Source organism: Phaethon lepturus, unplaced genomic scaffold, assembly GCF_000687285.1.
Source record: "Phaethon lepturus isolate BGI_N335 unplaced genomic scaffold, ASM68728v1 scaffold5508, whole genome shotgun sequence".
Taxonomy (NCBI): Eukaryota; Metazoa; Chordata; class Aves; order Phaethontiformes; family Phaethontidae; genus Phaethon; species Phaethon lepturus.
Genome location: NW_010559586.1, coordinates 14,623 through 27,355, shown reverse-complemented (window position 1 = coordinate 27,355; position 12,733 = coordinate 14,623). Strand labels below are relative to the sequence as shown.

The 12,733-nt window shown below is 36.1% G+C and overlaps 1 protein-coding gene across 1 annotated transcript in view; it reads right to left on the bottom strand.

Annotated features, from left to right (window-relative positions):
* The window catches only part of GPR123 (G protein-coupled receptor 123), a gene marked incomplete at its 5' end in the record, with an annotated part of 51,129 nt that overhangs the window by 34,290 nt on the left and 4,106 nt on the right, over positions 1 to 12,733 (bottom strand). Inside the window, 2 exons of the mRNA XM_010293390.1 lie at positions 5,699 to 5,822; positions 6,764 to 6,891. Coding sequence (XP_010291692.1) covers positions 5,699 to 5,822; positions 6,764 to 6,891 — 252 coding nt within the window. The remainder of the gene's footprint in view (positions 1 to 5,698; positions 5,823 to 6,763; positions 6,892 to 12,733) is intronic.

Genomic DNA, 12,733 nt, shown 5'->3' with positions numbered 1-12,733 from the left:
TCTTCTGTACTGACTCTTTAATAATATGCCTCTTTCTCTCTCTAAAAAACCACAACAAACCATTTGCATTTTTTGCTTAAAGAAAAGAGCATATACCATATCCTGATGGTACAGGACCTCCTCATGACTGACAGACTTGAAGGACAATGGTGACAATCTGGAGATAAAATATATATGGCACAACAAAAATGTGGAATTTGGAAGGGTACGCTGGGCTGTTACGCTAAATTACAAAGGGAAATGTGCCCTTTTCTCTGTGTGGTGGTGATTTTGTTTCTCACTTCCCATCACAAAATATGTTTTTTGGACTAGAATTTTTGGTCTTATTCATGCACTAATAATAATTAGTAAAGAAACACTTGTTATACCTCATCTTGAAAATTCAGTATTTCAAAGTGGTGTGCTTTACTCTCTGCCTCTTACTTCCCCGTATCTCCACACTGACATCAGTCATGACACAGAGGTGCATTTTCCTCACTGTTCCGCTTAGGGATTGTGACTGCAAGGTCTTTTGTCCCCTTCAGCGGGACCACTTCTTTCTAGCTCTCTTAAGCTAGGAAGATATCTGAGCCTTATGCTAGAAATACACAAGATACCAGCTCATGACATGGAAGGGGAAGACAAGGCTCAACAGAAAGGGGAACAGGACAAAGATAGTTTTGTTCAGTAAACTCTTACTTAAATCTGTTAGCAAATGTAAACCTTAGGCTTATGCACTAAAAGTCCAGGATACAAATTTATCTGTGTATATCTTGTTACTGTGCCTCTATAAAGCTTAAAAAGCCAATAAATAGATACAAATTAAATACCCAAGTGTTCACTTAAAGCTATTTTCACTCAAAGTAGAACTTCTGTATTTCACATAAAATTGTGTGGGAAGGTTCAAGTTTTCCACACAGAACAAAGGATTAGGATTGAGTATATTAAAGTGATGACACTTATTTGTAAGAAGGTTTTCCACTAACAGGCCAAATGGTACGGAAAGAACTGTCAGGATACATGCATTGAAGACAGCATTGCAGCTAAAGCTATTTAATAACCGCAGTTATATGGTGAAAATTTTCTGGTTTCCTTGGACTCACTTTTTCCATGCCCTGTGTTCTTAGAACTCTTATCTTTGGGAATAAGTACCAGCCTACTGAATAGATTACACTTTTCCATAGTAAGAAGATCTGTCTGCTCCTTCAATAAATTTCAGTACTTTTAGAGGTAACTTAAGTTCCACATCATGCAGTTACCATGTTAATGACCAGAGTACACATTTATCCAAAGCATTTTGGCACAAAAAGCTCTCTTGATCACCGTTAACGTGCACACAAATTTCTTTGGTTTCCTCTAGTTTTTAATTTGATTTTTTTTTTCAATTGTAATCATATTTCAGATAAGATTGTTCTTCTTTAGCCAGTTCTATTTAAAGGAGGATATGGATATGCACTGACATGCTGATTAAGCTATTAATCCTGCACTGAAAATTATTCTTTTCAGTAAGATGAAGGGATTCAGGCATTTCTCTGCAGTTTATAACACCATTTAAGATATTTTATGATCTTAAAACATTTAGCCTCAGAACAATCCTATGCTCCCTTCAAAGGCAGAATTGAGGGCAAGAAGTTGAGACCCACAAATGAGGTACCTGAGACAAGGAAGGATGATCTTCAGCATGGACATCTAACTGCATAGTGTGCAAAGCCTTTAGCTGTCATAGGTTGCTGCTAGTAAAGTTTCCAGCAACCTGAAGTCTTGCTTGTGCATATGACTAGCTCTGTTCCTGTCTCAGCAGACCTGAACAATGCAGCACCATTCTCACCAAAGACCACTCAAGAGCTCTTAAATAGCATTCTTTCTTTGAGACACCCTAACTGTCAAACTTGATCACAGTACATTAATTAAAAAAAAAAATAGCTAGAGCAGAAAGAACTGCTCTTTTCCTCCTTTTTCTATAATATTTCTGTATCTATAGCTCCTACCAGAGATGCGGTGCATAGCTCTAGGACCTTCTTAGTTTAACAGGATTCAAATCCAAATGTTGGACTTCCAAGGGTAGTATTTGAACTTCTAGGCTACTGGCTAGTATGGAATGGTCTTTGCCTTTCTTGCTGAAGATTTAGGGTCCTACAGAAAGGAATTCACAAGCAGCTTTACATACGACACTCATCAGGGAGAAGGAAGATCCGAGCCTTGACAAATTTTACATGGAATCTTTTATTTGATAAACCATATAGGAGGATCTTGGAGATATGATTGAAGTGATCATGCCACTCAGTGACTGGCCACTAGGATAAAAAATTATGATTCTGTCTCATTCCCTGACTTTTATGTCTCCTGAACCTTGTGCCCCTAGGCTTATTCTTCATGCTTCAACATGTTCAACTGACTATTTCATCCCCTAGCATCATAGACTCATGGCTATCATGCTCTCCTGGAAAGTAGGGGCCATGAGACTGAAATCTTTCAGACTGAGGGTACAGAATCAGTGCCTCTCACACATGAGGAGTAATCCAGCTGCAGTTGTGTCTCCTTCCATCTCATTCCTTACATGAAAGAAATAAGCCTCCTTCTGCCCTTTGAAGGAAAGTAATCCAAGATCCTAACTCTAGGAGATGGAAGGGGCTGACTATATCATCCACTGTCTGGCTCAAGCCCCTTTCTGGCTAGTGTCCTGGCTCTGATTAATCCCATTCTGCCATTGCTAACACAACCTTTGCCTTCCATGAAAGATTTTGCCATAAACTCAAGACTCTGAGTTCTATATCAATAGCCAGCATTCAGTGACACCCATAATTAGATCTGTGGGTAATCTAAACAGTCTGTAGATATAACCTCATTCACACAGGAAATCTGTGAAGAAGCAATCAACTCTTCCAGACCATCACTCTACCATCAGTTTTCTTTATAAATCATAAAGTCTGCATAGCACATATGCAAGTGAGACTGTCTATACAAAATCGTCTCTGAAATAGGTATGCAGGTTTAAAAGGGACTGTTCAATTTTTAGATAAAAATTAGTACCTTACCATCTCTGAAAACACATTTTTTTGTGTAATTACTTTGCCTTCAAGGGGATACGAAGGTTCTTCCAGCTATCAATCACAGAAAATGGATCCATTTCCATAGCATTATGTCCTGCTGCTTAAAAGTAGCCTGGGACACCTCATTTAGAGGGAGAAGGTAATCCAAATGAAGTTATTTTAAAACCACCATTTTTGGTTAATTATGAAGGATAAAAATTAGCTCAGCCTATTATTTCACTTGGGTAGGGATGTTGCAGTGAAATTTGTGTGAAAATTTTAGGGATAATTACAATAAGAAGGGTGGAGGTTCACTGGCTTTGGCATCACATTTCAGTGCTTAGGACAGAGAATGCTTGCACTTAGAATCTTCCCCTATGCACTCAGGAAACAAAAAGTGCAAATTACATTGCAGCAGGGTGAAGCTGTGTTTTGAATTGTAGCAGATGGAAAGATACCTGGCTATACTAACACTGACAGTGTTACACATGCAGTATAACTAATATTTTATTGCTGCTTGAAGCAGTAATATTTTCAGAAAGAGACAAAAATTAGGCTTGAAGGACACACAAGCCCAAAACAGCTATATAAATATACCTTTCATTAGGCTGAGTGATTTAAAGAATTGCTGTATTCCATACACAGGAGAAAAGGAGCGCTGTCCACCCCACCACTGCTTACGCATGCCTATGGGAAATGTTCAACTATGTGAGCTTCTCAGGAAACCATTAGTAGGTCTGACCTCTCTACCTTGTAGCTTTGGCACCCTGAATAATAATTCATGGAGTAATCCTCTCAGGGTTATCACAGGAGGAGACAGGCACTGGGACTCACAGAATTTTGAAAAATTTTGCTGTCAGTAGGCAAGAAAGGGTCTGTGGTGGGGTACAAAGTTCTGGGACTGAACATTTCTTCAGCCTCTGTTATAGTCTTCCTCAGTTATAGGAGTCTCGTCTTAGATTGTTTGGACTGTTGCAACTACCTAGTTATATCAGACAATTTCTACTAGGAACCAGAGGACTGTGTGTGTCTTGTGTGTCCTGTATCTTTCCTATTTTTTAACTGCTGATGATATTGTCTGTTGATGTAGCATGGTGTCAGGTAAATGACTTTATGAAACTGATTAGAAGGCATATATGAATTGATTCATTCAGTTTCTCTAAGTGTGCATGTTTCTAAGCAGCTCAGGATCTGGTCCTATACCATAGCAAGAAATAGCTGTTACTGATAATGCATTTTGTGAAGATACCCCTGTAGTTTATGTATTTCTCATAACAGATTATTAATAACTCATTTATCTCAATCAGTTTCTCCTTATCACTGTTAATACTGCATTGTTACCATGCAATCTGCAAAGTAAATAACCAGACAATGATTGTAACAACAGATGGTCATTTGTGACCATGTAATCACACAGCCATGGCTGCCCTACAAACTGATCTGCTACCCTCACTTGCAAACTGCAGATAAAGACAATGGTAAGTGATATTTCAATTTGCTAGAACTCACAGATTAATTATGACACAATACACTAGATATTGTGAGATATTTATCTCAGAGTAATCTAGTGGACAACTGTCCACCAGATTAATTCAAATGAATATCATGTAATAAACATAGGTGGACTTTGCACGTAGAACCTTACAGGTGCTAACAGATCTACATGTGCTGTTTATTGATGGTCATGCACAAGTATACACAAAAGGCTTCCAAAACATCTCACTGAAAATTAGTGATAACTTTTACACTAGTTATGGAAGTTTTGCAGTGACTCTGATGTTGGCTGGTGACTCTTGCTGTTTACACCCATTCAAGCCAATAAGAAGAACCAGATTAGTGACAGGCAAAATATCTGGGAGAATGCTGACTTATTAAAGTGCTTTACTACACATAAATACCAACAGCATTCATAAGATCTGGAGCCCTTCTACAAAATCTGAGAGGAAGAAATATTTAAGACCTACAAATTGCAACAAGCCTTCATCAGACATTACAGAAGATTACTGAAATGACTCTTTTTATACCCTGTGCAGATTCAGCCTCTATATTCAGAGCAGCTGAAGCTATGCCCTCTCTGTGCATCTCTTGGCACTAGATCCCCAGAAAGGATGAAGCAAGAGATGTGAAATAGTCCAGCATTGCAAACAGGGGTCCATAAATCACAAGTGTACTGGTCTGCTTTGTCCCCTTAGCTTGAGTTATAATTAAAAGGCATAATCATACTATAAACATTAAGCTGCCCAAGTGTATATTTAGGGATCACCCACTGAAGCCAGGGCCACCCTCAGGCAAGTGGTATATATATTACAAAAGAGCAGCAGTGACTTCAGTTCCACACATTCAACCCAAAGATCAGAAAGGACAGATATATTTGGGAATCATAGTTTTCAACTATCCTGTAGAACAGAGAAATATTATGATTTTCAGGGATTTTTTTAAAAAATAAGAAAATCTGAGCTGCAGAGTAGTTAATGCATTGGTCAGCCTCTCACAGAAACCCAGGTGACAACCAAGCACTGAACGCTCCCAGCGCTGGCCTTTAAAATACGTGCTTATAATGATGACTTATTCTGAAGAATTTAAGATCTGGGAACAATATACGAGAAGAAAGAGAACTATCAATGTTATATTAAAAGATACAGTTGCAGGTTTTCATTCTATTTATAAGGATTACTAAGGCAGATACTTACAGCTTGACATATAATTGGATATTTAATGCGGTTGATTCCACCAGCAAAAACTGCAAACGTAAGAGCAGTGTGGAAACAAAAGTTGAGAAGCATGTGCCATCCTTTTCTACTTATTCGGATTGTGCTGTTGAAAAAGCACATTTTAAAATTAAAAAACAACATATCTATTATGAAAATTATTATTTGGGAAAAATGCTTAATATGATAGAATTAAATTCTCTGATTCTTGAATACCTACTTACCAATCTACCTACAGGACAGAGTCTGATTTATACAGCATTGAAATCAATGGTTAAAAAGTCAAATCAATGGTAAAAATTGTAAAGAGTCTACTGACAAAGGTCTACTGACTTAAAGTTTCCTTCACCAAATCAAGCATTTAAAGTAGAGTAATAAAAGCAAAAGGCTTATTGCATAGCTTCAGATATGCAGAAATTTAACAAGACGTCTCTAAAGGATTAAATGGAAGCTGAAGATCAGAAGTCATTGCATTAAGTTCACATAATTAATATTTAGCAGCTTCTACAGTACAATACATTCCTACTCTTTTAAATTGCTAATGGTCTTTAATAGAAGTATGTAGTTAAAATGGCATTTATATAAATCTTTCATATACAGGAAAACACAAGTTTTCTAAACCCAAGAAGATTTAGAAGTCAAAGAAAGTTTCTTTTATCCAATGATAGTTACCAGTCTTTCAACCAAACTTGGTCTCAGATGCCAATACTGCCAGCGTAGCTGTCCAAAGCACTGCTCGACTGGAATTTGCTAGAAAGCAATTTGATAGTGCTCGTGGTTTCATGCTGAATTATCAAGTTAGAAATCTTAGGAACAATGTGTAGACCATTTAGACATAGGTCTCAGGAAAGATACAGCTTGGGAACAGCTTGAGAAAGGTTGACATAACCTTTTTTTTATTTCTCTGGTGTAAATCACATTGCTGATATTACTATCCAACAGTAATTCCAATAATTTTAATTTATCTTTTCATTGAGGGTTAGAAAAATTGAAGTATCTCAGCATAATGCTGACCATTTAAGAAAGTGCTTAAAATTGAATTCTTACCTGTGATGGACAATGTAGGTGATAATGGAAGCAAACAGACACAACAACATAACTGCAGTACACGCATATACCACAGGGTGCAGAAACTCCCCTGGGTACTGGGGGAAAGACAGCACTGTCTTAAAATCCTACGGAGAAAGCACAATGATTTAACACTGCTAGGCATGTGTGAAACTCTGAGACTTCATTTCAATATGTCCTGTCATTTCTAGCCGTTCCTTTTCAAGAGCAGGAAAATAAAATGATGAACTTTTTATGTAAGTGTAGTTCATGAATTTAAAATTCAGAATCAGATTGCTCTTTCCTCATCTGCATACACTTTGCAAGACAGAAATTAACCTTTTTGTACAAGCAGACATATCCCAATTAAAAAAAAAAGTCTGAAAAAATACACAGAATATTACATTTTCCAGGCATTAGCAATATCTGTTCCTTCTAATAACATGAACTTTATGTGTGTATTTTACTAGGATATTAAGTACAAAATATCACATTACCATAAAGGCCTCTAAATGGCATGTACATGGCTGCAGAAGAACCACCCAAAGAAACAAAAGCCATGAGAATACAGCCAAAATATCAACTGACTTGCTCCTATATTCAAATATAATTTCCAGTTGATACACCTCCTATGACCCAGTGACCTTCACACTTAGTTGCAGATACTCTACTAGCTCTAGCAATTCAAAAGCAGCTTGACATCTATGGTAACACCTGAGTAAAGATCCATGCATTCCTTTTGGACCTGCTAGTGCCTACTGACACAATTCTTCATGAAAAACGTAATGACAAACTATTAATATCTTTGTAAAATTAACCATATCAAATTCCTGTTCTAAATTACTGTATCTCACAAGTAAGAAATAATAGGAGAGCTAAATCTGCAGGTGTGATGGATGGAAAACAAAAGGAACCCACTACAGAAAACATTATGTCTTCAGACTATCTGAATTAAGCCAAACATTAGAGGTTCACTGTAATATATTAAGCCACATCTATTTGTGGTACTACATTTCTGCAAACACGTACTATAAATTAGACACACAAACTACCACCTGAGTGCAAAGTGTTGTCTACATGCCAGTTCCGGTGTGCAATGGCACTAACTGTGCACACAAAAATGAATACACTTCCCAGTACAGAAAAAGCACTGAATATGACAATCCAGCAGGCTCTAACACTGAAAATACTGGCATACATCTAGAATACTTTTTTCTTATTTGTCAGTTTTAGGTTCCCCTGGAAGATTATTCAATACATTATTTTCCTGAGGTGAAATCTCCCTTTTGGAGACTGGAACCGTAATGCCAATACATGTTTTTTAATTGCATTTGCATGCGGAGAGCTGATTTCCAGCACCATTATTTATGTATATGAACATATCCATGGACAAGCAGCTAATGTTCATGAATATATTGCAATTATTAAATCAAGGGGAGAGATACTGTTCCATTTACCTTCCAGAAAGGTCCTTACACGTAACAGATGCCCTAGTAGTCATTATTTTTCTTCACACTAGTTTTAGATGCATATTAATGTCAGTTCTAAAACAGAGCAGCTTACAACATATATAAAAAAGACCATAAAAATGAACAAATAACGTATGAATAAGATGGCAAAAATATGTCATCACATCCCATTTCTCTTCAAGTACTTCCTCAGCCTGTGTGCGTACCTTAGTTAAATCTGTTCAGTCACCAGTTGTCCCACACACAAGTCCTCTCTCAAGCCTGCCCAGTTCACCAAGACTCAAAGTCAGAGGTAGAGTCACTTGTCACAGAGGTACTCTTATGCTGTCTCCTAACACCTCTTGCTATTCTTCCCTCAACAAGTGGAACAGAAGAGGAAAAGAACTCTGTCTTTTGATGTAGTAGCTTTATAATGTGACAGACCCATGCTCTTGAGGCTTTCTCTTGATTTTGTTTTTTTTTTTAGTGTGCATGATTCAGGATATACTGAATTCCCAAATTTCAAATAATTCTTTAAAAATCTATTGGCTCAGAATTGCCACTGAATCTCCACTCAAACACCCATTTTTTGACTATCTTGTCTCCCATGTTTTTATTTGCATCACTTCCCCATTTATTCTTTTACAGAGTGAATTTCTTGAGGTAGACTCTTATTCACCAGAAATGTTTAGTACAATTTTGGCTTGTATTACTAAAGTACTAATGTAAATACTGAACAATTTAAATAGAAATAATCTGCTGAAAATAATAAAATATTTACTTCTAGCTTTTACCAATATAATCATATTTTGTATACCAATACTACACTTTGTCATAATTTTATGTATACACTTGCTTCAGTTCTGTGCATTAAGACAACTGTTACTGTAACTAAGATAGTAGTAACAGTGCAGTTATTTAAAGAAATAAATATCTTGGATATTTCTGAAAATACTCTGAAAAGTTAACAAAGTTGTGAAAAAGGAAGTGTAGTGAAGCTACACATTTGTGTAGAAACAAATGAAAGTGATTTCACTTGAGGTGGCATCATTTAGTGTACTAAAGAACTAGCTTTTAATAGTGCAAATGCAATGATCAATGATTCACTTTGACATCACTAAAAAAGCAAATGCCATATGTCCTACAGGAATACAGCCATTTTGTCTGCAGAAGAATCAAGAACAATCAGCATCTTAAACTGATTCTATATTAAAATATCAATTTTTTATAATTATCTCTTTTCTAATAATCTCTTTTCTAATCTTATACATTAAATAACTGGTAAAACCTTTGAGTATCATAATGCATTATTGCCAGTGTAGTATATCCTATTTAAGAGTTTTGTATATTGAAAACTGATTTCATTATAGATACATAATGAATTTATCTTGTCTGCTTTTTGATGATAATTAAACCTTATTGATCTGTCAACCTCCCCTGAGTAATCCTCTGGGGAAGACAGCATGCAGAAAACAAAGTTGTTTTTTTTCATGCTGTATGCAAAGTAGCATAATTGTATGTTACATTTTAAAAAGGTAGGTTTGATTTTATTTCGTAGAGGGAGATTCAGATGATCGTGATATCGAAAAATGGCAGGAATATCTACACGAAAATTGAGTACACACAGGACTTTGACCATTACAAACTTCTGTCTACAACTACAAAGCAGGAAAATGTTGTCTAATAAGAAATTGTCATTCATTGACTCTTATAAGAAGGTATGAAACCAGCTTCTTTCAGCTGTGAATGCCACCGTAGTATATAAGGCACAATGGAAATCAGTGATGGAAATCAGTGACAGAAAAGACTTTTTATCAGCTAGTTCATCCAACAAAAACATCAGAGTGCAAATAGGACTGTTTCACTTTTACTTGAGACTTCATTCCAAAAATCAACTGAAATGGACACATCTATACTGATCAGTTAAAACTCAATATAAAAGTATAAAGAGGTATAGACATACTACATACCAAAGGCAGCCCTGAGACATCTAATAGGCGCTGAGAATGCTAAGGAGAACTAAAAAAAAAATCTGGTATTTTCACAAAATCATAGCTGTTAAAAACAATCTAGTTTGTGTTGTAAATTTTTATATTTATTTTTTTATAATACATCTACTTATATTGGAAAAGTAAACATTTATTTTTAATATATTGCTTGTAATAGTATAACTTCAGAAAGTGTAGTCTAACTGGTTTTTGTTTAAAGCAGGACACATGAAACTGTGTTCCCCAAGGAAGTGGTATCCAAGTGCCACACAGACTTAAACACAAGTGCATTTGAATAATCAGTTATGGTAAGATTTAGATTTCTATTTGTATTTAGATTCCTCTTACTTAAACAAAAAGAACCTTAAAAATTAGGTGCAAAATATTAGGATGTTTAGGAGGATTAAGCCAAGAGAAAGCAAGAGCAAATAGAAAGAAAGAGCATGAGCCAGAGGCTTGATTTGTTATAAAGTCAGCGCACTTTGAAGGAGACAAGCCAGTTTATGATTTTACAGAGCAAATAATACACGTTAAGTGTAATTTAATAAAAAGTAGGTGTAATCCAAGAAGAAAAGAATAAAAGCCAGATCTTGCTCTTATGAGTACTCTAACTCCAAGGCTTTATGCAAAAGACTAGCACATGCAGGAACATTCTGGAAAAAGCAACCTTTTCTGTGAAGCTGGAGACAATACTGCCCATATGTGGTAAGCATTCTCTGTTAGATGAGCAGTACATGCCAGCTGAGGACTTAGATAAAGAGTGCGTGACTCTTTGCAAGGCCTCTGAATGACAGCAGAGCTTAGATAACTATCTTTTCACACTGGGAAGAATTTATGCACATGCAGAGGAATCTAATTCCAGGGAATTTTGCAGTTCCCACTACACCAAATATTACTTTTGCAGATAGCAGGTAAACTTTCTGGACCACTTTCATAGTCTTCGGTGCTTAAACTCTGCTTGGCCTATTCTGTAAGTGTAAAAGTAGGTGCATAAACGCAAAAAACACTGAAAGGTTCATTCTTAAACCTCTCTTTACAAGCAGTCTGATTTTTCAAAGTACTGAACCATGTTTCCACAGCCTGTTACAAGAAAACCCTGCGTTCTCTATGGAGAAAATGTCAAATACTGTAATTATGTCAACCTTCTAAATGACATCTCTGTAATACTTCCCCAACTCATGAATTAATTTCTCAAAAGGCTTAGACAGGCTGCTTAATTTGGAGAAGACCTGAAATGTGAAAAGTTTAGAAAACTATTTTCAGAATTGAACTTCATGAATAGGCCTGAGAAATTCTGCGGTTGTCTCCAGTCACATCGAAAATATTGAAAATGTAGCTTTTGTGTTCCTACCAATTTGGAAAGACTTATAAGATTCAGAGAACGCTTGTAAAACAACAGGAGAAAAATCATGTTAACTCTTAGCATGATCTGTTCCTAGTATCTTGCCTCTCCTTAGTTTCTCATTCACACAATTTTCCAAGATTTGCTTCTAGAGTAGTTTTGACTTTGCTCTGTTTTTGTCAGCTCAGTCTCTTCAGGTCTGGTTATCTCAAATAGCCATCCACTGAATGCATGCTACTTTTGCAAATAATGACTCCTTACACTCACCAAAAAAAAAAATCTAACAAAAATCCCACCATGTTATTTGGAGTAATGAGATACATTGTGACAAAACATGAATGGAGTTGCTTGTGACTTTAGGTTTGTTTAACCCATCTTCGGGATTACAATTAAAAATGCTAACAATATTTATTAATCCATTTTATGTTAATTGGGAAGAGGCATACTTAGATTTAAGAATTTTACTAGTGTTTATTTGGCGGATTTGAGGAAATTACTATTGACAAAGCAGTCTGAGAGGGAAAAGGAAACGCTGTATACAATTACAGTAATATCCATCACTACTGAATTGCTGTTCTCTTCTAAGAAAAATGAAAGGAAGAACAAAGGACAATGTATTTAGCAAATTTTGAATTCAATGTTGCTGTTGGATATTTTTGTTATCTCCTGAAGAGTTTTTACTCAGACATACTATAGCTACAGGGTACTAGATTGGTCATAACATAAACAAACATTGTCTTGAAAAATTAAAGTGTTGACATACAGGTCAGTTCACAAAAGAGCAGAAATACACAGTATTTATAAAACAAGTACTTATAATTAGATATACCAAAGCTTCAGAATATACAAGTTCATAATTTTACTCTAAGCCAGAAAATCGTATTGTAGACATTCATAGTTCAGGACCCTGGAGGGTTTTGGCCACCTCCAAAAGAATATAGAGTGTGACTGACTCTCTTCCTCCTACAGATAACAGAAGAAAAGACAAAATAGGGGACTGGTCTAAACACACAGTATATGAAGGGAAAGGCAGGAATATAATTCAGGACTTTAGTTCACAGTATTTTACTCTTACCCTTACCCTTAGGACATACCATTCAAAAGCTGATCAGAAAAAGATAATGCTGTGTTATGTCTGACACTACTATTTTCCTTCCTGGCCCATCTACTGGCCCAATCCAGAGCAGAGTGG